General features: G+C 46.0%; 1 protein-coding gene across 12 annotated transcripts; it reads right to left on the reverse strand.

Annotated features, from left to right (window-relative positions):
- Nucleotides 1–2,842: 2,842 nt before the first annotated feature.
- Zfp746 (zinc finger protein 746) lies at nucleotides 2,843–26,712 on the reverse strand. Of its 12 annotated transcripts, none has more exon segments than NM_001100852.1 (7): nucleotides 2,843–5,446; nucleotides 6,897–7,022; nucleotides 7,626–7,817; nucleotides 22,388–22,501; nucleotides 23,303–23,384; nucleotides 23,514–23,813; nucleotides 26,434–26,712. In NM_001100852.1, coding segments are annotated over 7 exon segments (1,959 nt in total). In that variant the 5' UTR covers nucleotides 26,458–26,712; the 3' UTR covers nucleotides 2,843–4,325.
- Between the last annotated feature and the right edge of the window lie 129 nt (nucleotides 26,713–26,841).

Here is a 26,841-nt window from a genome sequence, read left to right on the forward strand (position 1 = left end):
CTCCAGCTCCCAGTCAGTTTTCTTAAGGTTTGGTGAATACACACACACACACACACACACGCGCGCGCGCGCGCGCGCGCACACACACTCTTATATATATGTGGGTCTCTGTGTTAATTGCAAAACAATTTAAAAAGAAGCTTCTCTAATGAAGTTTGGGAGATGCACTAATCTATGAATATATATCTATATGCAATTGAGAATTTCACATTGTATTTTGATCATATTCACTCCCAACTAATTTCAAATCCATCCCTAAGTCCATGCTTGCCCAACATTGTATCCCTGATTTAAAAAAAATTCAGCTCATTTAGCATTGGCTGTATCTGTCTGGGTATGTGGCTATCCACTGTAGTGTGCTTAACCTACTAGAGACCATACCTTAAAGAAAACTAACTTTCTATCTCTTGGCAACTATCTACTACCAATAGCAAGTCAGCACAGAGCAGCTTGGGGTCATAAAGTTCACAGTACATCATTTATTACCTACAAATGTTTAGACTTACTTGTGTTTTGCCTGCATGTAAGTGTGTTATGCATGTTTGGTACTTTTAGAGATCAGAAGAGGGTGTGAGATCTCCCAGAATTGGAGTTTCGAATGGGTGTGAGCTACCACAGTATTCTGGGAGTTAAATTTGGGTCCTCTTCAATGCCACGTGCTCCCAGCCACCTCTCCAGTGGCTCCCATTTCCCCATTTTTGAAGTGGCCTAACTGTAGCCCATATGAGCTTGGAAAATGCATTACATGGCCTAGCTTGCCTGGAACTCAACCTTTTGCTTCAGCCTCCTGAACTCTGGAACTAACACTTGTGAGCTACTACATCTAGCATTTCCTCCACCATTTTAAAAATAAATTGAGAGTATATATTAATGTATAAATGGTCTTAATATTTTTACACAGTCATGTGTACATTGTAGGATAATTTGACAATTGCACCCATATTAGGAACTCTGTCTTCTAGTTGTGAAAGAAAAAAGGCCTTATTTTCTAAGTCTTTTGCCTTGTTTTTAAATGAACAACTTTCATAGACATCTACAAGGTAGGAAAGGGTTGGATAAGGTGACAGATGGAGTCCACACAGGAGTCTGGGAGAAAGGCAGGGCTGGTGTCAGTTCCACTTGCAGCGATCTAGGGAGGTGGATGATTCTTTGAGCCAAGACCCAAGGGGAGGTACAATGTGCCAGGTGGACTGGGGACAAAGGGAAGGTGGATATTGTTTGCAGTGGCTGTGGCATGGAGTTAGGGGAGAGCCTAAGTTTGTCTAAGGTGTTCCCAAGTGAAACATAGGAAAGAATAAGGAAGCCCCCCTCCGCCATCCCATGTGAGGGTGTAGAAATACTATGCTGATCTTTAGATTTTAACTAGCAGATAATGGGGAATCCTTTCAGCTAGGGAGCAGTCGTGACCAGGTTTCCCAGGCAGAAGAATCACCATGGAGCAACGTAAGGGATGGCATGGAGCCTCTGTGGTAGTGACAGATGCTGAGGCCCAGAAGACCTTCAGTGAAGTGTTTTGTTTTTAAATCACAGTGGGTTTCAAGATATGGTTTAGCAGTTAAAAGCTTTTGCTGGCCTTGTATAGAACCGAGATTTGATTCCCAGAACCAGTGTGGTGCTCACAACAGCTTGCAACTCCTGGGGACCCAATACGCTTCTGGAATGTCAGAGCTGCTGCACATACATGGTACACATGAACTCACACAAGCAAATGCACATGAAAAGAAGTCACTCCAGTTATGTTTTACAGGGTCTCATAAAAAGCCATGGCTTGCTTGACACTATGTAGACCAGGTTGGCTTTGAATTGCAGTGACCCTTCTGCCCCTGCCTTCCGGTTGCTGGCATGATAGGAAGGTGCCATCTTACCTGGGTTGGGGTTCTTGATGTTACTGCTATGGTTAAAATACAACCCATCTTGCCTTTGGTGATCTGGGAGTGGCTCCTGCCCCAGATGGAGAAATCCTTCATTAGAGAGCCATACTGGGCTCTGCTTCTTAGTCTTCCAATGAGAGGCTGGGGTAGAGCAAGAGCACAGTGAACTGGGTAGGACTCCTTGCTGGCTTTCAAAGACTGGAGACATCTAGTGAGGGAGATGATCAGAAGTGAAGGAAGGTGCCAAGTTGGCAAGAAGTTAGGCACTGCCATGATTTTCCATCATGGGCCTGGTGGAACCTTCCCTTCTGTCTCATTCTTATGTCCTTCATGAAAATAATATGGAATAAATGAAAAATAAGTTTTAATATGTCTTTATTCTTAATTACGTGTATCTGTGTGGGCGTGCATGTGCCTAAGAGTACAGGTGTATTCAGGGGCCAGGCCCTTAGAGCCCCAGGAGCTAGAATTACAGGTTCACTTGCAGCGTAACACAGTGCCAAGAACTGAACTCAGGTCCTCTGCAAGAGCAGCACATGCTCTTCACTGCTGCGCCCTCTCTCCAGCCCCCCAAAATATGTTTTCCTTGCCTTAAAAAATGCTGAGCAAGATGATTAGCCCGGATGGGAGTGTGGCCAGGATGCAGCCAGACAGACTGGGGAAGGGGTAACTCACACCCATGTTCTTGATATTCTGTAGTTTTTCTCTAAGAATTTCCCATTTCCTGAATATCATCTCAAACTAAATTATATAAACCTTGTTTATAGTCTGTTGGCAAAGAGACGGTATGTTTTGATTCTCTTTCCAAAAGCCAGTTTATCTCTAGGAAGTCAGACTTCCCTGCAATCATCCATCCCTTGTTCCCGAGGTGGCCAAGCACTATGGGGGTTAAGAAATGGCTTCCTGGAGGAGGTGTTTAAAAGCAGCAGGAAAAATGATGAATGTCTAAGAATGGAATCCATGAAACAGCCTTGGTGCTGGTTAGATTTTATTTTAACAGGATGTTTTCTGTTCATCTGTTTTTCAAAATATCAGTTATATCAATATTAGAAGTGTAAACAGGTACAAAATATACAGTACATAGAAACAATTTTCTTAACTAGTCTATTTCTAATAAAAGTATGCAGGAAGGAGCTGAATGGGCACCATGGTCTCTGCCCTCTTCAGGGAATCATTACCCATTTGGGCAAGAGGACCAGTGGCTGCTTTAACAAAATGGGAATGGCTATGTGTGATGGGGACAGCACTGTTAAGACAGAAACTTGGACCTAGCTCTAATTCCACTGTGAAGATACTCCAGGCAGGCAGGCCTGAGAGCCATTTACCCAGTTAGCTGGCAATCCAACTGCCTCCTGCATGTCTATGATGTGCAAGCACACACACCGGGGACTGTCCAGCTCGAGCTGCTGAGGCAGGAGTTCTGTCTTGATGATCTATCTGATCCATGCGTGTGGGACAAATCTTTTAAGAGGGCAAGATCTCAAAACCTTTCCACTATTCTAGGACCCAGTATCACTGCTGCTCACCTTAGCTCCTAGAACACACAGTACTCATGGAGAGGCTCTGTCCCCTCTGAGCCCTTTATTCCTCTTCTGTAGAAAGAACTGCCTGTCTACCTGCTTTGCAAAGTCATGGTTAATGGTGGAATGACATGTGAGGTGGAACCGGTGAGTCCATTTTGAAAATGAACATACTACACAATGGGCAGCCAACTGAAGCATCTATGGGTAATGGAGGTAGCCCAAGATGGGTGGCCCTGGCTTTCTGTGACTTCATGTTCGAAGGCAAAACACCCTTGAGATCAAACACTACTACAGCTCCATATGATTCTTCTTAGCCTGGCCCAGAAGTCACTACTACAGTGGATGTTACCATCTTGGACAGGTATCACAGATGGCTCAAAACAGGAAAAGTCAGGCCTTGGCTTAAAGGGTCTTTTCAGAAGAGAAGGGCTGCTTCTAGTAGGGTCCCTACTGCTGAGTGGAACCTGTCAGTCTAGGCCCCAGCATGCCTGGACAGGACTGGAACTCAACCTGCCCAGGACTGTGTGGTCCACGGCTGGGAGTGCCCTTGCCTGCTTCTCCCACTGACCATCTTTCCAACACTGCTAAGACAAGGTGAGCACACACCTCTCAAAGCCACACCTCAAAAACTGGTCGTTGCTACCATTTTTCCAGCTTTTCCCTCAAGAATTAGAGAAAAAACAAAACAAAAAAAAAAAAAGGGTAATTAAATTACTTAAGATCCATTAAGGTGTTCAGTTTCACAGTCGGAACTCTACGTTCAGGCGGAGGCTGCGTTGATAGTCCTTCTTTCCAGTGATCAGTTCAGCAACATGGGATTTGGTTTTCTGCCATGTCCCCCATTCTGCTTCTGAGCTTTCAGGCCATCCTGCTATCTGCATTCAGGGCTGTACATTCGTGGCTTGCAGGGGCCACAGGAGGGTTGGGGCCCTCACAGGTCTCCACCACCATCATTGGGTCCCAGGACACTTAGGCCACAAGTCCAGTCAGTCACAAGGTCTGTGGATGCCATGGGTCCTTTGGCTGCGGGGCTCTTGAAGGGATCAGGAGGAGCCGGCAGTGGTGGGAGCGGCTGACCGTGTGCAGGTGCCTTAGCCACTGCCGGGTGGTTGCGCTGGTGCTTGCGGAGGTGGTCCTTGCGGATGAAGCTCTTTCCACACACTGTGCAGGTGAAGGGCCGCACGCCTGTGTGCGTTCGGTAGTGGTCGATGAGCTTGGAACGCTCTGTGAAGCGCTTCTCGCACTCGGTGCAGGGGAAGGGCCTCTCACCAGTGTGTAGCATGCGGTGGCGGATGAGGTGTGCAGGGCGTGTGAAGCAGCGGCCACACTCCCCACACCTCAGAGCGCTGCTGTCCCGTGCACTGCTTCCACCTGCGCTGCTGCCTCCGCCCCCGCCCCCACCCCCACCTCCGCCTCCTGTAGCGGTGGAAGCTGCCCCGGTACCCGCCCCGTCCGACAGTCCGCAGCTGCGCTGGTGAGCACTGAGGCTCACCTGCAGCTGGAAGCTCTTTCCGCAGGTGGCACAGGTGAAGGGCCGGCCTCCGGGTGGTGCTGCTGGGTGCTTCTTCAGCCCCGGTTTGTGGCCAAAGCCTTTTGTCCGGCCGGGGTATTTGCAGGGATCATTGAAGGGTCTTGGGGCCTGACTGGGGTCCAAGATGGCCTCTCCATTGTCTGGAGATGAGAAAGGGAGCCCCTCGGGCACCGTCCTTGGGTTCAGGCTCACTGGAGGTTTACACCGGAAATTCCAGCCCCACCTGACTCCTCCAAAGAGCCAATCCCCGGCAGGAGCCTCCTCCTGTGCTATGGCAGGACTGAGCTCACCAATGTCCCTCTCTGGCCGAGTGGGCTCCCGCAGGCCCAGCACTGGGTCCTGGCTGGGGAAGGAACTGCCTTGACTCTCCCAGGCTCCTTCCTGGACAGGGCTGGGGAAGAATCTTGTGGCTTGGCCTGGTGCAAACAAAGTCCCATGAGCCTCCAGGTCGGTGGGATGCACAGGTGTAGCCACCACCTCCTCTTCTTGGACTTCTGTTTTGATAACAATTTTTACATCTGCTGAGAAAGAGTAGGACAGAGATCATTCTGGGCATTTTTAAAGGACAAAATGGGTCAGACACCTCCATCTGGAAACTCAGCAATTACTCAGCCCCACGGAGCACCACATTGGGACCTCAATACCATAAGTCAAATGAGCATCCCGTCCTGGGTGAGGCTAACCAAAAGCTTCACCTGGCCTGGTGACTTCTTCACAGTAAAAGTAGCTCTCAAATTTGCTCCTCAGATTCTGTTTTCTCTTTCTTTAGCTATTAAAGTAAATTACGAATTTATTCTAAAAAAAGATTTTGAGTGTGGTGATCATGTACTAAAAATAAGGCAGAAGCACAGGCTTGCCCTCTGATGTGTCTGGGACTCTGTATAGCTGTCAGGCACATTCTTAGTCACAGCTTTATTTCATAGGGCTGCAAGATTAGCCAGGATAACACATGGAAAGGTCCCAGGCACACCGTCTGGTACACAGAAAATGCAGCTATCTGATCGAACAAGTGGAGCTGTTTGACTTTATATAAATGTATGAATCTCAACCTCAAGACCTGATAACAGCGTTCTTGGTGTTTTAGTATATTTGGTGGTGGGAGTGGTAAAAGATGACAGAAATTTTTATTAAGGTAACAGGTAATTAGCTTTCAAACAAAAGAATGTGAATGTTGCTCTTCCCAACTCTGGCGTCTGCTGTCTTTGTCTATGGATATCTAGGAAGTGGTTATAGCTCTGTCTGTCTGCATCTGGGCCTGGAAGCCACAGGTTGCCTGGGGGGGGGGGGGGTTGGGAGGTGGGATGGGGAAGGCTTATCCTCTAGAAATCAGCTTATTTGAATAGATTGGCCAACTCTACCAGGAAAGAATTACAGGGAGAATCTCTTTTAAGCAACACCTGTCAATAATAAAGCCTATGGCCAATGAGCTGAGGGAGGAAATAGGAGGTGGGGCACTGGCAGGAAGAGAGAGGATTCTAGGAAATAGAGAGGGGTGCAGGTCATTCCGGCTGGAACGCTGAGGAGATGGAGTAAACCAGCCATGTAGCTGAACCCAGGTTGGAATAAAGGGAGATTCCCCCTGGATTTGGACCCAGGAAGCTAGGAGAGGAAACTAACCATGTGGAAGGCATAGAACAGTTTGAATGGGTTAAATCAGTTACAAGCTAGTCGGGGAATGAGCCAAAACTTGTGGCTAGACATTTATTAATAAATAATTAGCCTCACAGTTGTCATTCCAGGAGCAAGGCTGGGAGGAAAAATGATTTTTTTTTTTTTAACAAGGAACTGTCTGTAAGAAACATGGGTATCCTCAAGAAAGGCTGTTCAGAGAGTTCTGAAGGAGATAGAGAGTAGAAGGCACAGAGAGCCGTAAGGGAAGTGCATGCTGGCCGAGAGGATGGGACAATTCACCAGTAAGAACAGAGTCCCCATCCATCCGGCATTCACTCTCCTGTCCTGCCACTCCTGTACCTTCTGTGGATGCTGCTGTGTTGAGCTTCAATGTCCCATCTGAGCATGCTGAAGAGGGGTGGTGGGGAGGGAGGTCTGCTTGCCAGGAAGTGGGTGGGATGGTGGTTGAAAAGTTGGAATGGACACCTGTAAGGAAGAGAAATCGCAGCCTGTGGGTTAGGGAAGGACAAGGACATGTGAGAATAGTGAACAGGAAAGCGGAGGGAGGGAGGGCAGGGCAGTGAATCCTTGAAAGCTCCCAGTGAATGGCCATGTGCCTTGGTCTCTCTGAAGCCAGTGTCTTTTGTTTCCTTCTCTGAAGCACTGGGAAGTCAGATATTATAAACTCGCTCACCTTTCTCCGGTAAGAGTTGAACCTATGCCTCAAGGTAGGTTTGAAGAACTTGTTAGGCCAGATTTTCTTCTTTTTTAAAAAGACTTATTTTTATTTTATATACATAGGTGTTTTGCTTGCAAGTATATCTGTGCAACACTTGCATGCATTGTGTACCCTCAGAGGTCAGAAAAGGGTGTCAAATCCCCTTCTGACAGTTAACTGCTATGTGGGTGCTAGGATTTGAACCTATGTTCTTCAAAGAGTTTCCAGCACTCTTAACTATTGAGCCATCTGTGCAGCCGCCAGGCTGTGTTTTCTGAGAGCGCACAGTTACTCATATGCTCTTAGCCACTTTTCCAACCCCTACCCTCAGTCCCTAAAACTCAGTCTGCTCTCCTGCCTCAATTACTTACCAGAGGTAGCATCTGTGGAGATGTCTCCTGCTCCAGAGTCCAACTGGCTGAGGCCCCACGGCTCTTCCCCAATATCTGGTTGTCCAGCTGCCCAGGCTTCCACACCCAGAGCCTGCTGCTCCTGTAGTTGGAGCTCCCCCTCTTGCTTGATTTGCATCAGGAGGTCAGGGGCAGGAACTGGTGCTCCAGAACCTAGGGAAAGGAGAGCACGTGAGACCTTTGGGCCCTTGGGGTGACCCTTAGGGTCTAATAGTACAAGAAAGCCATGGCAGTGGGTACCTGGGTTGATGAGAAGGAGAACATGCCAATGTGTTCAGGGTTAGGGATGGACCAAGGGCACTCCCAGCTGCCCTGGGATGCTGCCCTCACCTGTATGTAATATAGGAGCAGCAGCTTGAACTCACCCTATCTTACCCCTTCATTCTTGGTTATTCACATGAGTTTAAAACAAAGAGTCCAGAGGTAAAGGAAAGCAATTCAATGAGCAGACACAGTGAGGAGCTAAGGATGTAATTCAGTTGGGAGAGTGCCCACCAAGCTCAAGGAGCCCTTGGTCTAATCCCCAGCACTGCGTAAAACAGTATGGTGGCATATCCAGGTAATCCCAGCACTTGGGAGGTAGAGGTAGATGGGTCAAAAGTTTAAGATCATCCTTAGCTACACAGAAACTTTGAAGCCAGCCTGGGATGCATCAGACCCTGTCCCCCCTCTCCCCAAAAAAGTGTATGTGTGGGTGGGTGTGGAATCATCAGAATGGATGGTAAAAGACTCAGAGAGTTCTTGACAGATTAATAGCAAAGTTGCTGCAGTCATCTCAATGGATGCTAACAGTGGCATTTGGAGCTTCTGTTTAGGGTGAATGGCAGCTAGACATGGAGAGAACCAGAGAAACTCCCCCTAGTATTAGCATCTAAAATATTGGGGAAAACACAAATGGTTTTTTGTTTTGTTTTGTTTTGTCTTTTGAGACAGGGTCTTCCTGTGTAGCCCTGGCTGTCCTGGAACTCCCTTTGTAGACTAGGTTGGCCTGTAACTCACAGAGATAGATGCACCTGCCTCTGCCTCCTGAGTGCTAGGATTAAAGGTGCCCACAACCTCTGCCAAGCAAAGTATAGCTTTCAAACTAATTAGAAGTAAGATAGTCTGAAGTGGGGGGGAGGCTATAAATAATCCTCAAAGGAAGAGTGGGATAATGCAAAAGAGACAGGAATAAGACTGACATCCAAGAGAGGTGGCCAAAGTCAGCAGCCTATCTGGACCAGTCATAACTACAGGATGGCGCAGTTCACCCATATCTCCAGAAGTGTTCCAGTAGCAAAATTAGAAAAGGGCGAGCAGGTGGAGAGATGGCTCAGCACTTCAGAGCACTGGCTGCTCAGAAGATCTTAGAGCCAGGTTCCATTCCCAGCATCCACATGATAGCTCACAATCACCTGTAATGCTAATCGCAGGGGATCCAACACTCTTCTGGTTTCTGAGGGCACCAGGCATACAAGTAGTAAACAGACGTGCATGCAGAGAGAACATACATACACATAAAATAAAAAGATAACAGAAAGCTAAATAGAAACCAGAAATTCCATGTAGGTATGTAGAAAGGTACATATATATATCCAAGGGCTTAAGGGAAAACTGAAACATGAATTAGAAGATGGTGTCTGGATACTAGAGTTCATGAAGATATCAAAAATGTGTGGGTTGGAGCAACAGTAGCACATACGTGAAATTTTATAGGTTTGCATGTTTATGGTAGAAAAGACAGGATGAAAATTAATGGGCTAATCAGGTAATGCAAGGTATCACAAAAGAAGAAATGCCAGCAAAAGCATTTGTGTATTTTTTTATTTATAGAAAGAGTTTCACTGTGTAGCTGTGGCTATCCTAGAACTCCTGTAGACCAGGCTAGCCTCAAAAACAAAAGTCTTTAGAATAGAAGGAAGTTATACCTGTGCTTATGCCTCAAAGGCAGTGGGAGGGGATCACCACAGCAGATAGTTAAGGTCAGTCTGGGCACCAGTCTGATATCGTGTCTCAAAATAAGAAGTGGGAAAAGAAACCAACCCAAAAGGCTGGGGACATAGCTCAGTGGCAAAGCACTTGCCTAGCATGTGTGAAGTCTGGGTTTAATCACCAATGTGGGGTGTGTGTGTGTGTGTGTGTGTGTGTGTGTGTGTGTATCGAGACTGGAATTTGTATATTAGTATAAGGGAAAATAATGCAAAGAATAAAGGTTAACTAATTTAATATTAAGCTAGTTCAACGCTAATAAAATCCTAGGAGAAGGGAGAGAGCATCTGTAACCAGCCTGAGAAGGAAACAAAAGAAGTAGACTTGGTTGCAGCTGAGGTTTAAGGAACATACTGTAACAAGTATTGTAAATCTGAAATGTCTGAGGCAATGGACAAATTCCTAAAGTTACACTTCTAAAACCAACTAAAAAAGGAACAGAATACCTAAATAATCTTATAAGTAAAATAAAATAAATCTGTTGTCTAAACCTTCTCATGAAGAAAATCTGAGACCCACATGGCTTCAGTGTTATCTTCTGAACACCCAGAGCAGATCATTCCAACATCAAGCAAACTCTTTGAGCAAATAATATTTAATACTAAAAGCAAGAGAAGGCAGTCTACAAAAGGAAAATTACAGTCTAACTCAAGAATAATGACAGATTTAACAGTTTTAGAACAAACAACATAATCTATAATGTACACAAATGATCATGATACATAAGGCTTATCCCAAGACTGCAAGGTTGGCACAACTTTAGGAAATAATGTAACTTACTGTATCAGTACTCTAAAGAAAACAAACAAAAACTATATCATCTGAACAGATGCCAGAGCCAACAACAAGCCCATTCTATACAACTGTAGTCCCTCCTGCTGGATGTGGTAAACATGTAGAAATTATTTTGTGGAATTCTCAATGTGGAAAGTCCAAAGCAGTTTCTTTGAAATCATGAATAACCAGGGTGCAGACTATCATGGTATATTCCTAGGGTGTCCATTATTCTGCTATATCACTAGGGTTCCTGTTACCGTCTCTGTATCATTAGGGTGCCCCTTTTCTACTGAAGGATTTTTCTGGGATTTCTTAACAGAATAAAACAAGAAAAACAAGCCATTATGGATTTAAAACAAAAACCAGCACATCTTTATTAATTAAGAGTGTGATTAATTTCTCAGAAAACCTGAGAACAATTATTAGAAAAGTTATTAGTATTAATGAGAATTTTAGTAAGGTTTCTAGATAGAAATGTCAACAAATTCTCTTTTAATACACTATTAGTGTTCTGAGGTGCTGATCAACTGCTATTTTTCTTCTGAGTTATGGATCTTAACCCGAGAAACAAAGGAGGAAAGTCAGTGAGGCTAAGTTATTTTCTTGTGTGATGATTCAGGATTTAGCTTTTGTCTGTGGACAAAGACAATTTTTATAATGACCCTAGTGTCAGTGGTTAGCCAGGGCTGGGCTGGAGCCTGTTCCCAGCAGGGAAGTTGAGGACCTATGTCTGGAGGTGCCTAAGGCCCAGACACTATGCTAGTCGAGCTCCTGATCCTTACCTCTTTAGTGTGGTGTGTTACCTCACACTTATCAGAGGCTGGACTGAAAACAGAACCGGCAGGGGTCCTGCTATGTGGGAAGGGTGTTTTCTGCTTCTACTCTCCAGAAATCAGCAATAAACAAAAACTGCCAGTTAAAACAAGATACCATTGAGCACAGTAATTGGAAACAAAAACAGAAGTACAAAGGAACACAGAAATATAAGTAAAAAGTAAAGATTTTTTGGGTATAACATTATGGAACTTCAAAGAGATATTATTCAGAACATTAGATTAGACAGAACAAGGACTGCAGATCATCAAGGATAACATGACCCAATGCCAGTGAAAGTGTCAATACCTTGCAATCTTCAAACCCCATTTATATTTTTCATGGTACTCGATTAGGCAGATAAAGTTTCCCCACAACAGTAAAGGAAAAAAACAAAATGCTAGCTGAAAGTACCATGGTCCCTTCTGCTCAGCATAAAACCTAATTCTGCTGGGTTAAGGACTTGAACATGTGAAAGCTTAACACTTTCATTTCAGTTGGAAATACAAGACTTTATGATCTGGTGACTGGGAAACATTGCTTAATGGAAGACACAAAAAAGTTCACTCACAAAGGGAAAGACTACCGAATCCAAGTGCAGTGGAGGGAGAAGCATCTGTGCTTTTCAATGCAGCACTCAGCACACTGCTCAGTGGTGGAGCACTGCCTATTCTATACCTGACCCTGGAGCTCCATCTCCTACATACACACAGCCACCCACAACTAGAGAAGGTATCAGCACACACAGATTGTATTAAGATATGCAAAGAACTTACAGTAATAAAAAGACAAATGGAACAGCCCACAAACACAGCACACAATGCCTCATCTCACATACAGTTAAAGCCACTTCACTCCTACATGATGGTCACAAGTGAAAAGAATCTTTCAAGAGGCGGGAGAGGAGTCCTAGGTCCTGCTGGTAACCTGTTAAAGTCGAGTCCTGGCCACTGCCAGGTCTGCACTAGAGAAACCATTGCAGATGTCAAAGAATTCTCACAGCAGCATGCCTTTAAAGCACAACCACCAACCCAAAATCCACAACTAACTCCAAATAACCCAACATCTAGAAAAAATGCAAATACTCCCTAGCAGTAAAAGAAATACAATGTGTTTGTCATAAAACTACAGAGTGAAAAATCATGGAAGTGAACAAACTGTCCGGGTTTTTTTTGTTTGTTTTTAATCAACACAGGAGGCTCAAGATGCCAAATGAGAAAAGCAAGCCCAAGAAGGAAATCTGCACTATGGTACCATTCATAAAAAGTTGAAAGCCAGGTAAAACCGAATAATGGTTTTTGGTAATAAACAGGAAAAATAATGTAAAGGAAGGCAGGGAACGATCCGCTCAGTTTCTGATTTCTATTTGTTTACAAGGAAAGGGCTGGGCCTTGGAAGGTTCTGGTGGTGCTCATTTCTCATGCTGGATGTTGGACATACAAGTGTTCCTGAGTATTCTCTTGCCATTACGTGTGATGCACAGTAACAGAAAACCATACTGTTGAACAAAAGCACCCCTCAATGTTTGATAATAACACTATCTACAGTAAAAACTTCTGGGTAGATGGGATAGAGTGTAACTGGTCTTTGCTTCTTTGTGGGTTCTTCTTTTTCCCACTCTTTCTTTATCCCCCGCCCCCATAGTTTTATCCCATAGGAGAGAAAGAAAGGGGAGAGATAGAGATCCTTGAGTCTAATTTCTTTCTTCTTGTTTCTTCTTTGAGCTCTATTAACAATTGGCAAACAACCCCCTGCCCCCGATGACCAATAACCACCAACCTCACCTCTCAGGGCCCTGGCATTTATATATCCTCTGAGTTCCCAAAATTAAAAAATGTCACACAATTGCACAAAGTGTCTGCAGTTGGCAAAACCACGCCTCTGCTAGAGCACGAGGCAAATCATAGTCAGCTGCTGTGGACAGTCTGAAGCAGCCCTATATTCCCACACTTGGGATTAAGATGAAAACACATTCCCATAATATTTGTGTTTTTAAAGAAACAAAAATTCCAGAATTCTCATAATAGAGTACTTGCCAACCACATGTGTTGTGGATTCCCACACAAAACTGTTGGTTAGATACAAACAGAAGGAAGTGTGTGTATACGTGTGTGCATGGTTGAGGTGGAAACTTCTGATATCTTTGGAAAGTTGGTTATGCTAAATTGATATTTTGCTGGGGCAAACAGGTGAAAGGATGTAAGGGGAGGCACTGATACTAAGATTTGTCAATAAAGAAGGGTGGGAGCCCATTGCTGGGCAGAACTTCCAAGTGGGACTTCTGGGTCCCAGGGGGAAAAGGCAAATGAAAGGAAGGAGGACAGGGTTTTTTCTGCTATGCTTTGGAATGAGAAAAGCAGCAGTCATGTAAGGTCTTGGGCAGCTACATCCTTCAGCCTTCTCTGTGGAGGCGTGCTGGTGGGTAGGTGGGGAGGTTGGCAGGGGGTCTGAGGAGGTTGGCGGGGCTAGCTGATACAGGCCACAAAGCTTAGGACAGGAGGAGAAACACTGATAATAATTGACAAGGGCATGCCTTTCACAAGGCAATTGTGCCTAGCTGGCAAGTTCTAAAAATAAAGCTGTCTTGTTTTGGTGGAGCGGTCGACTCCCAGAGCATAAGGTGGGTAAAGAGAGAAGTTAGGTTAGAGCTGGTGGATAAGCTGCTGGGAGGAGCTGGTAGCTCCAGGGCTAAGTTGGTAGTGTGTTTTTAAAACTACACACAACAAAAGGGTGTTTTGCTAAAATAGAGACATGAAAGAATATTTTCCTGAAACAGACAAGGTGAAACGATGTTTTGCTATAGCAAACACCTGAAAGGACTCTTAAGGAGTATAAATATGATCGCATAAACAGTGGAGCCTTAGTTTGGTTTGCTCTGCCTCGATACTCTTTGCTCACCTTCGCTAATGACACACATGTATTGGTTCTCCTTACATGGCATTTTAGAGCTCAACAGGTGATAACGATGTTGAGAGAAACTCGCCTGCTCATGAGGTTCCTGTGGTAGCTCGCTGCTTCAGTGGCCTCGCCTCAGGCTGGTTGGTGAGCCTGGTGGTTTCTTTAGGATTAAACTGCCCTTGCTGATTCGTGTGGTGACTGCCAAGTGGACTGGACTGCAGCTGCTGATTGATATTTGGTGTTTGCTACTGAACTGAACTGCTGGTATCCTGACAACGAAGACTGGACTCAGCCCCAAAGAACAATTTCTAAACAAGTCTACTTCCTCCATGTCCTAATAACTTTTCTCTTCCACTTCCTCTGGTGGGTGGTGGGCTAGGGGAGGCTGAATGCTTATTAAAATAGGTTGAAAAATTTATACCTACATATGGTACCAAAGGCAGTAGCCAGGACCTGATACATATCAGGCAAGAGCTCTACCAGTGAGTTACATCCCTATCCACCCTTTGTTGTTTGAGACAGGATTTCACTATGGATCCTCAAATTTCTGATCCTCCTGCCTCTGTCTCCTGTGTCATGATTATAGGTATGCATAGCTATGCCATTAAAACTATATTTTAGGGGCTGGGGATTTAGCTCAGTGGTAGAGCGCTTACCTAGGAAGCACAAGGCCCTGGGTTCGGTCCCCAGCTCCGAAAAAAAGAACCAAAAAAAAAAAAAAAAACTATATTTTATTAAGGTTATATACTAAATCACTGATTTAATAGGGCAGCCTAAGAAGCTCTTTTAAAGATTTATTTGGTGTGTGTCTGTGGGTATATACAAGTGAGTATAGGTGCTTGGAGCTGGAGTAACAGATGGTTGTGAGCGGTCTGACATGGGTGCTGGGAACAGAACTTGGGTCCTCTGAAAGAGCAGCAAATGTTCTTAATTGTTGGCTCTCTGGCTCCTTTTGAAGAAATGTTGGCTCCTTTGTTTTTGAGACACGGTCTCACTGGGTAGCCTTGGCTGGCCTGGAACTTGCAATGTAGACCACCAGACTGGCCTCAAACTCAGAGATCTACCTGCCCCTGCCTTCCAAGAGCTGAGATTAAAGGCATGTATGCTTTACCATGCCTCGTCCTTTAGAAAATACTTTAAAAGAAAATCCCTAGCCAGGTTTGGTGGCACACACCTGTGATCAGTAAGCAGGGATTCAGATGTGAAGTAACCAGGAAATGGAAGCTGTTTTCGTGATACTGTGTCTGTGAAATGTTGCTTTGTGGGTGAGCATTTTGAAACTGCAGGAAAGTTATTCCCACTGTATTAAAACTAAGGGGAGGGGATACTTTCCCAATTTGCCACATTTGTGAACTAATAAAAGGGTCTGTATCATCCAAGGACCCAGGCTTCAAAATAGTGTTGATGTTATGATTTTGATTTCTTAAGAGGGTTTTAAAATAAGATCATGGGAAGAAATGCCCTAGAAGGTGCTCCAGTGTACCATGATTTGGGAGGGAAAAAAGTTACCTTTCCCCACAAATATGCTACTTACCTCATATAACCTCTTAAAACACAAGTGCAGGACAGGTTTCAGATACCTCCCCAGGTCAGCTCTATAGAGTGCACTATGTCTCTGCTTCACTCTGCTAAGTAAATCATTGCTTCAACTGAGCCCCTCTGCTGAGTTCTGCCATGTAAGACAAGAACCCAAGCAAGTTCCACCCAGGTAACAGACCCAGCAAGCCTGGGCACAGTGAGATGCTGTCTCAAGATGAAAGTAAATAGATACATTTTAAAGGAGGCTGGGGTCCATACAGCTCAGCAATAGAATGCTAGCCCGACATGAACAAGACCCTGATTTTGATCTTCAGTGCTGAAAACAAAACAACCAACTTCATCAAATCACAATGCATATGGAAACTCTAGAAGTATATCAGCAGCAAGGATGTCTACTTTACAACACCTCGGTCAAATTGCCAGAGCACAAAAAGTGTTACACAATTTAAAAAAGAATGCATAAGTCCCTGGGTTTTATTCCTACCTTTGCTAAAAGGACTCCCCATGAGTTTGTTTTTTTAAAGGATCAAAAAATCAAAGGGTGTCTGAAGAGATGACTCATCACACCTAAAGAGAGCAGCATTTTTTAAAGCCTGAACTGAAGTCAAAGAACACATATACCTGTTAAAACTACATAAAACGGGGCTGGGGATTTAGCTCAGTGGTAGAGCGCTTACCTAGGAAGCGCAAGGCCCTGGGTTCAGTCCCCAGCTCCGAAAAAAAGAACCAAAAAAACCAAAAAAACAAAAAAAACCACCTACATAAAACACAAATAAGTCTAAAAGAAAATCCTTGATCACCTAAGAAACTATCAACAAACGAATCTTGTGGACAAAAAAGCTCTGAGTTGTAATGATGGCAGGCAGTTCTCTTTAGTTAAACTATAAAGTAAGTGAATGCAGTTCATCCATGCTCCCAACAGGATTACATCAAGAACTTAGAGACTCCATAATGCAGTGAAGAGCAAAGATTCGAGAACAGCTAGAACAGTTTAAGTCGCAAGCAGGGCAGGTTTGATACATGAGGTGTTAGGGCTATGAAAAGAGTAGCCTTGGTAGAGAAGAACAGCTACAAACAGGACAAAGAGCTTGTGAACAGCCTCATGTATATGCAGACATTGGTTCAAGCTGGAGGTGATACTAGAAACCAGCCAAGACAGGAGTCTACTAACATGTTTCCAGCCAGGGTCTCATGTATTTTAAGCTGGTCTCTGGTTAGTTTTTAGACACTTCTTATTATTGTGTATGTGTGTTTTGAGTGCCAGTGCCCAAATGTACACAGGTTGGAGGAAAACTTTCATGAGCTGGTTCTCTCCTACTCCTGTTATTAGTCTTGGTGGTAAGTGCTTTTCCAGAAGAACGTTTAGCCATCCCTCCAACTTGCTTTGTCACCAAGGATGATCTTGAGTTTCTGATTTTTCATGCCTCCAATCCTCAGTGGGTTAGAGGTGTGTGCCACCATGCCCAGTGGAAAAATTTTAAATCTCTTTTGCAGCCTATATAAATATTAATTCTAGAGGATTGAAGACTTAAATGTTTAAAAAGTAAAAACCTTTAAATACATATTTAAAAAATACAGTATGGACTAGTAAGATGGGTGAATGTGTTTCAGGTGCCTTTAAGCTGTCCTCTGACCTCCATGTATGTATGTTTATACAAACACATACATATATACACACATCCCTAAATTTAAAGTGTAATTTTAAAATATTTATATTTAAAAGGGCTGCAGAGATGGCTCAGCTATTAAGAGCACTTGTTGTTCTTGGAGAGGAACCAGGTTCAGTTCCCAGCACCCATATAGTGGCTCCCTACAATCTGTCAATTCTAGTTCTACGGTGTACATGGTGTCTTTTTCTAGCCTCTTTAGGTACTACAAACACATGATGCACCTATATAAATTCAGATAAAACATCTATACATAAAATCTTTTCAAGAAAAAAATATTTAAGAAAATACCTTTCTCTGCTTTCTGTCTGCTCTGAGATGAGCAGACTTTTTTCCTTTTTTTTTAAAGATTTACTTATTTTTATTTATGTGCTTACACTGTTGCTGTCTTCAGAAACACCAGAGGAGGGTGTTGGCTCCCATTACAGATGGTTGTGAGCCACCATGTGGTCCTGAATTGAACTCAGGACCTCCGGAAGAGCAGTCAGTGCTCCTTACCACTAAGCCACCTCTCTAGCTTCTTTCACTCCTTTATATATGATATGATATTCTGTTGGAGAAATAGCAATTAAACTGAGATAACATTTCTTCCCTGCCTCACTGGCAAATGTTTCTTATGAAAAGTGGGAAAAGACATCAGAAACACATTTCCCAATGCTGATGGGAGAAGCTTCTGTTAACTCTGGAGAGTGGGGGTACTGCCAGAGGTGGAGTCCAGCCCAGGGAGGCACCTTGGGTCTGCCCCAGAGAAACATCAGTATGCTGATGCAAAGACATGCTTAAGGATGTTGCTGTCATGCTGTTTGTGGCAGTGAAAAAACAAGACAGTACTAGAAAAAAAAACCTACACCAGTTGTTCTTCCTTTTCCTCCTCCTCTTTGTTGTTACTGTTGCTGATTGTTTTGATAAGGATCTTGCTATGTAGTCCCAGGTGGCTTGAAACTTGCTATGTCATCTAGGTGGCCTTGAACTCATAGCTATTCCATCTGCCTCAGCCTCCAAAACACGGGCATATATTACCACACATGGATTTTTCTTTGATTGTGTTTGAGAGAGAATTTCAGTGTTGTACTCCTGGCTGGTCTCAAGAGTTTCCTGTGTTTCAAATGCAGAGATTACAGGCATGTGTCACACCTGCTATATAGTTGTTTTTCAAATGTCAGTCACCTGTTGAAAGGTCTAGACCAGGAGCACTAGCCCCACCTTTGACCCCAGTACTGAGGCTATGGCAGGAAGGCCTGCACTAAAATAGCAGGTCTGTCTCCCATAGCAGCAACACCCTAATGAGTTAGTAGACAAATGTGAAATATAGAGTAAAATACAATGACATTTATTTTGACTTTGAAAAATACAAGAGTAATGAAGGGCAATCAATCAGTTACTGTGTGAGGAATGGGCCGAGTCTACAGAGGTAGCTAACGGTACCTTAAAGATGGGACTGAGCATACACTCAATACCACTTCCTGAATTCCTACTCTGTTATGAAAGATTCTGCTTCTCAAACCATCCGTGAACAAAACACATACGTTTTTATCCTTTGGAGTTTATAAATGGAAAGACATGTATATAATAAAAAGATAAATGCAAAACTACCGGGCTGGAGAGATGGCTCAGTGGTTAAGAGCACTGACTGCTTTTCCAGAGGTCCTGAGTTCAATTCCCAGCAACCACATGGTGACTCACAACCATCTGCAATGGGATGTTCTCTTCTGAAGTGTCTGAAGACACCTACAGTGTACTCACATATAAATGAAATAAATAAATCAGCCCCAAATGCTAAACAAATAGTTTGGATGGACAGTGGGACCAGAGCAGAAAGACATGAAAATGGGAGGATGGCTGCGCTATGGAGATCAGATGGAAAGTCAGGAAGTATATTTTAAGGGGATCTCTGCTGTGTCAGCAGACTGTAGGAGCTAAGGATAGGACCAAAGATGGCAACCATTTCAGGAAGGGACTGAGATTTGTTAGGAGTCTAGATAACTCAGTGGGAGGACTAGGGAGAGAGAAGGTGTGTGTGTGTGTGTGTGTGTGTGTGTGTGTGTGCGCACACACACATGCGCATATAGAAGACTAGAGAACTTGGGTTTTTGGGTTATAGCTAGACAGATGGAGAAGCCAGGAAGATGAGGGAAAAATAGGTTTCAAAGGGTTACCAGATTGCCTTGCCTTGGATGTACTGACCATGGTTATGGGGTGTGGGAAATTCAGGCAGAAGTCAAGGGTGGGGCACACAGACAGGTACTGAGACCTAAGCTGCTTTGAAGGAGAAAGGAACTGTGAGGATAAAAGCACACCGTTTTGGGAACGTCTCATGGGGCAGGAATCCCAGGAGAGGGAGGTGTCCTGTGTATCCAAAGACATAGCTTCAGGAGGCAGTGCTGATTGAGTGTGTCCATGGAATCCCTGTGTTGCAAACTTAATCTCTTGATCTCTGTTACTGGTATTAGAGGCAGAGCCTCTAGAAGCAAAGGATTAGATGAAGTCATGAGTATGGGATCCCCTGTAATAACCTGAGTGGCTTTTTAACCAGGGGAAGGAAGACTTGCTGTTCCCAAATGAAATATCCTTTGGTGAGGTCAGCAAGAAGGAGCTCACCAGGTATGGTCCTGTGACCTGGACTTTCCAGGCTCCGGGTAGGGTATAATGACCCAGCTGTGGTATTCAGTAATAACAGAAAACGGATTAAGTCAGTGAGGATGGTGACAAACTCATGAGAAAGAGGCACCCAGATGAAACGGATGACTTAGAGGATGTCCTTAGACTATAGTAGCTAGGTGAGCAGAGCTACAATTATGACTTCAGAGCAGCTGACCCAGAACAGCCAGAATAGGAGTTGGAGGGCCCTAAACGAATGTTGTTCTGGAACTGCTGTGTAGTCCAGGCTGGCCTTGAACTCACAAAACTCTGCCTGCCTCTGCCTCCCAAGTGTGGGATCAAAGGTATTACCACTGCCGCCTGGCAGATTCATTTTGTCTTCTGTGTGTGAATGTTCAGCTCATATGTATGTATGTGTACCACATGTGTGCCTGATGCCTAAGGTTGTCAGAAGGTGTCAGATCTCTTACAACTGGTTACAGATGGTTGCAAAACACCATGCAGGTGCTAAGAGCAGAACCTGGGTTCTTTTTAAGAGCAACACATGTTGTTAACCACTGAGCTGTCTCTCTAGTCCCTGAGAGTACGTTTTTAAAATTAAAAATGGCCTTTTAATACTAAATTGAAATACTTGGTTTGTGAGCCCTATATAAACAGGGCTAGGTTTGGCCTAGGAGTAGTACTTTATCAACCTCTGAGCTAGTGAGGGAACTGAGGTGATCTGGTGATTGCTGGCTGATAAGGAGCTCCCACTAAATGGTCAGGAATACCAGGTGAGTGCTGCAGGTTTATAGGTTTGCCACTGGCAGCTGTCTGAGTGCAGGTGCAGAGCAGACAGTCAATTTTCGGGATTACAGTTTTGTCAAGCAGAGTGAATATAGGGAAAGTGAGAGGAGGATGAGGAGTATGAAGGCTTAGAAGGTCCTATAGACTGAAGACCTGTTGGATCAGAGGTTCAGACTGGAAGAACCAGGAGCAGTAAGTAGCTGTGGAGTCCATACTAGAAATGTGGAAGGAATAAGGAAGCCATAACCGTGCCAAGACAGTGAAGAGGGTAAAGCCACCACATGGATATAGCAATCAGCAAGAGTAGGGAAGAAGAGGATGGCAAGGTGCTCAGAGGTCTAACATTTTAGCTCTCAAGACAAGGTTTCTAGAGAGAGGGAGGAAGGGAGGGAGGGAGGTAGGTAGGTGTGTGTGTGTTTGAGTGTGCTCATGGGTCAGTGATGAGGAGCAAGGACACCTGACTTTTGAAAGCACAATGCCGAAGCACACGGGAAAGGACAAACAGCTGTAGGGCAGCAGCACGTGGGAAGAGTCAAGACTCAGCCTGAGCTGATAGATGGAATACACTGGACCCAGGAGTACTGCTGTGCATGGTAGGTCCTGTAAAGCACCATGGAGATCACAGGAGGTGAAGAGAAGAGTCCCGACAAGGGCATGCACCAACTCAATCACCCCAGATGACTGGACTGGGGAGGGAAGAGCAGACAGGTTCCAATGGACAATGGAGTGAGGGCTAGCAACTAGCCGTTTCTTGGACCTTATTGTTACAAACATTCAGAAATAAAAGCAGGCACCAGTAACCTCTCACCCTTGGCTTTGGAAGTCAAGGCCATGTGTTCCCCATCTCTTTCAGGGAAAGAACTCAACAGGCACCTTTCCACCATCCAGTTGGCACTGTTCCATGTGCTCAGCTCTAGACTTGTTTCTGCCCTTGTCTGACTTACATGAAGTACACATGTACAACACATAGAAGGTAACCACAGGAAGTCGGAGTGATAGGTCAAGGACACAAACCCAAGGACAGGCAAGGGAGGAGGCAGAGGTTGAGTAGAGACAATGTCTCTCACCAAAGGACCCAGCAAGGTCTTCCTTGCAGCATCCTAGCATCCTAGCATCCTGTCCTCCCTAAACATGTAGAGGTGCTGACTGGCTGCAGGGAAATCTCAGACACTGTTTAGTATTAACATCAGCTGAATAAACGCCTGATTCCAATTTCACTGGACCACACAGCTTGACAATGGGTTCTGAAACTCCTAGTTATGTTTAAGGTTGGATGACTCAGGGCTGGGGATTTAGCTCAGTGGTAGAGCGCTTACCTAGGAAGCGCAAGGCCCCTAGGTTCGGTCCCCAGCTCCGAAAAAAAGAACCAAAAAAAAAAAAAGGTTGGATGACTCCTTCAATGGTTCTGAACAAGCTCGTCTTCTACTCTCTCTCCCTCCCTCTTCTCTCATCCTCTAATTCTGTGCCCCTGCTTCTGGCTCTGCTATCAATGTCCAGGAGGGAAATGACTAGTTTCTACAACATAGCTGAGTAATCCGGAGTTATGACTCAACCATGAAAGATTTAGATTTGAAACGTCCTCTCTGTCTCTAGGAAGAGTCACACTATCCTGGACCTTTACTCTTAAGTGTTCATTTGGTCACTTGCTGTGTCCCTGACCTTTTCCCAACCCTTCACCTGGACTTGGGTCCACAGGAACCTCCGGGACCTTGGGGCCAGTGCGACGCCAGGTGCATGGCTCCTTGCCTTGTTCAATCTGGGAGAGGACCTCGGGTTTGGAGATGGCATAGTCTGAGGAAAGACAGGAGGTTAATCTTGCCACATTCTCATCAGAGCTGGGACAGGCAATTGTAAAATCACTAACAGCCTAGAAACTAAATGTCTTGAGTGGTGCAGAAGAACAGTTATCAATGGTAGGCATTCTCCTCAAAGTCTTCGAGCAGTCCTGTGTAGAGTCCAGAGGGTGGGAAAGGTGCTATTGCACATGAATAATGCAAGTGAAAGACCCTACCCCCTAGTCGTCTGTCCACATAGCTGGTGGTGCTGGACAAGGCATGTCTGCAAAGCAGAATCCCACCAAATACTCTTGGCCAGGAAGGAAGACTAAGAAGAGGGTCTTTCAGAACAGTAGCTCCAGGGGTGGGAGGAGCAGGGCTTTGGGGCAGAGAAAGAACGTCTGTCTTGAGAGGCAAGGTCTACTCTATTATCACAGACCCTGTGCTGTGTCACATAAAAGCCATCCAATCCATGTTAAGAGAACAATTCCTTTGCTAAAGTGGAGTTGGTTAAAAATACACTGCAGAGCTGCCAGCACACCTGTACTCCAGTCTCAGCCAAACTGGAGATGTCAATTCTCTGGGCCTAGTGAGAACGGAGGTCACCACTTTCCTCAGTCTGCTACTTCGTCAAGCAGAAGGGAATATCTGACTCTACCTTACAATATGAGGTGGGAAGACAGAAAGGTGGGGGAAAAGGAATCTCCTTGCTCAAATTATCTAGGACTCTGCATATGACTGTCATGAAAACAACCATATCACAAAGGGAGGTCTGGAACTTGTAAAATCATGCTTTCCAGAGGTGTGTTAGGCTTACCCAGGGAAACCAGTGTCTCGTAGTTGCCCCTCATCACATGCTTGTAGAGCTCCTTCTGCCAGTCTTCCAGCTTGCCCCACTCCTGATCAGAGAAACACACAGCCACGTCATCAAAGGTCAGGAGCACCTGAAACCAGTGTCATACTCGCCCACCCTCACACTCTCAGGCATGGACCCTCAGGCTAACCACACCAGGGCTCCCAAAGGCTACCTTGGGGACCTCGCCCTTGCTGCCAGGGGGCAGCCGCAGGATCCAGAAGTTTCGGTTGCGTAGCAGATTCTCCACATTCTCCAGCCGCCGCTGCAGCAGGCCGTACTCCTGCAGCAGGGTTCCCAGCACGGCCCACTTGCCCTCCAGCTGGTTGCTGAACTCCACAGCTGTCTTCTCACAGTCAGCCAGCTTCTTCTCCGCCATCCCAGTTCGACCTTCTAGAGAAAGTAGTCGAGCAGCCTGTGATTCAATTTTCCTTTCCATAGCCTGAATTGTAGCTGCCATTGTCCATGGAGAAATCTTTGAGAAAGAAGAGAAACTAGCATCATTCTTTGCACTGTTGCCCTGAGCCTTCAAGACCCTAGGCATAGGGGAGCCAAGCTGGGATTGGGGAGCCCATGTATATAGGAAGTATCCTATATCATGTAGCAGATCCTGCCTTAGTGACAGCCTCTTTTGGTATAACAGAACTAGCCAGAGTCTGGCAGGTGCTTTGCCTCAGGACCTAGAGCACATTGTGTAGATTCCTATCTTGGTGCTTTCCACCCTATTCAGTCATTTCCTGTATGTCACTACACTGAGAATCTCTTCTGGTGGACACTGTGTCTTTTCACAGCACAGTGCTAAACACATGGTAAACACAGTGCGATTTTGCAAAATAAACAGTGACTTAGCATTGCTGGGGTGTTTTAGTGGAGAAATGATACACTGCAGATTTACTAGGGCCCAGCCTGCACTCCTGTCACAATCGCACAGGAACTGCATGATGATGACCTAGCAAAAACCCCAGCTGCTTCAACTGAGAGGCACAAACAAGGGGGTTGCTCAACTGCTTTTTTAAAAAAGCATCTCATGTCCCCACTTAACAGACAGATAAGTTCAATGGCTAATTCTCCTTCTTCTAGGACAAGCTGATTTGATCCTTTCTTAATTGCCCCACCTCCCTGGGCTAAAATTACCATTATTGCTAATTTTAACCAACCAAAGAACTGAGTATTTTGCTTGTTTTTGTGACGAAGTCTCACATAGCTTTGGCTGACCTAGAGCTTGCTAAGTAGCATAGGATGGATGGCCTTGAATCCTTGATTTTCCTTGCCTTCACCACCCAAGTTCTGGGGTGACAAGTGTTGTTATGTCTCGCACTCTTTACATCACCTGAACTTCCTGTAAGGTAAGAATCATTCTCAGACATGAACTGTCTTGAGATCAGGGATAAACTATAATCTGGTGAGGAAAGCAGATAGACAGTCATACTTTTCACATGTGCAACAACAATCACAAGACTGATGTGTCCCTGTCATTGGGAGTGGCATAGAAGCTTTAGTGACTACCCACTGGGGATCAAGAACACATTTGGGTAGGGAGTGGGAGGAGCTCTTCCATGTACATCTAAGGTGCAACCCACAGGATAGATTGGAGATCCTGGCATAGGCACCATTTCTGGTTAGTGCCTCAAGATGATGTTTCTTATATCCTAGAATATTCTTGAACAAAAAAGGTTGGTGAATATTTGCAAAACACAAGTTCTGGAAACTAGTGTGGACTCCTCTGAGTTGCTGAGAACAGAAAGTGGGAAGACCTGAGAAAATGGGGACAAGAGAGCTTGGCCAGAGGCAGAAGAGCTTGCCTGGGTGGTGCTCAAGAGTTTCTCAAGCTGTACAGGAGGAGGGACACTGGGTCTGACTGGCAGAACTGTTAGAGGGACCAGCCCTGACTCAGGCTACCCCAGACTCTAAGAGTTTATTTCATTCCCTCTGCTGCAGTCCCTGTGTTACACAAAAAGACATCTGCACAAATATCTCTCTTGTTGATGTCATTCTTGTTTAACGTGTTTTTAAAAATTGGATCCATGGGTCTTTGAAGTGTCTAGTTGGAAGTAGGGGCTGTGCTCTGCTGAAGCCTAAACCTTGCTATAGTTAAAGGGAAGATGGGATAGTCAACTGCTGAAAAGCCAGGGAAGCCAAAACTCTGAGCTAGAGAGGAACCGCTGGTCTAAGAGGATGCCAAATTGTTCAACTCTTTCCTACCCACATGCTGAAGTCCAGGCCTTCTCCAACCCCTTCCAACTCTGCAGCCTCATATCCAAAACCTCATCTCCAAGCTTGTGGACCAGTCTTGCACTGTCCTGTGTCTGTACCTTATCTTTCTTTGCCCAAGTCCTAGAAACCCTAGCCAACTCAACTCACAGAAGCACAGATTACCTGGCCAGGCAGGAGGAGCACCAGTCTGCTAAGCACCTGCATTCGAACCTCGTTTCCACCAGGTTGCTATGACCTCTTTCTGTTCGACCATATGGCTACTCGTGTACCTGGATTGCTTTCCTTATTAAAGTCATTGAACTGTGAGCACTGTCTTCCCACACTTTTCTTGCTGGGATTCTTGGCAAGTTAACTTCATTGGGCCTTCAGCTTTTCTTTTGTACGAAATAATAACTATAATAGTTACTACCCCACAGGTTTGCAGTGCAGACAAAATCGTGCCTAAACCGGGCTGAGTGCAGCGCCAGTCTGGCTGGACAAATACGAGCAGTACTCGCGTGCCGCCCGGGGAGGGTTGGGCACATAGTGGGTGCTCACTATCTACGGAATCGACGTCGGACACCTCCCAGGTGCCACCAGGCCGCTGGGGGGAGCTGGGGGAGGGAAGCACCGGCCCGGCGCTGAGGAAGGTGCCCGGCCCGGGTACGCGCAGACCGGGAACTTGGCGCGGATCGGCCTCCCGAGCGCGGACGGCCGTTCCCTGAGCTCGGCTCCACCCGGTCCGGTAGGCCCCGGCGGACCTCGCGGCCGCTCGTCACAGCCATAGGACCCGCAGGCCCGGTCTGGCCCGGAAGCCCTCCTGGGGCCTGCGGCACAGTGTGCTGGGCCCCGGCCTTCCGGGGCCCGAGGCCGCGCGGGCCAAGCGCGCGGGCCGCCCTTACCGGAGCCGCGGCCGCCTCGGCCATGGCCCTGCGCTGTCCTGCCGGGAGCGGAGGAAGTCGACGCCGCGGCGCGCGGCCCCACGCAGGCCTGGCCGCCGGGTCCTCTCCGCCGGCAGCGCCGCCCGGGCCTGCCGCTACCTTCCCCGCCGCGCTCCTCGCAGGCCGGCCTGCTGCCGCTCCGCCCGCAGCCGCACCGCCGCCGTCAGCGCCCGGCCGCTCCACACTGCATCCTGGGAGCCGGCGCCGCGGCCAGGCCGACGAAGGCCCGTGAGGCTTCCTGGAGGCAGCGCGGCGGCACAGCTCCACCTGCAGCTCGAGCGGCGAACGGCAGCGCCGGCACCCGCCTGCTGCCGCGTCTGGCCCCGCCCTCCTCACGAGGCCCCGCCTCGGCCCGACCTCCGACCACGC

Source organism: Rattus norvegicus, chromosome 4 (genome assembly GCF_021556685.1).
Source record: "Rattus norvegicus strain SHRSP/BbbUtx chromosome 4, alternate assembly SHRSP_T2T, whole genome shotgun sequence".
Lineage (NCBI taxonomy): Eukaryota > Metazoa > Chordata > Mammalia > Rodentia > Muridae > Rattus > Rattus norvegicus.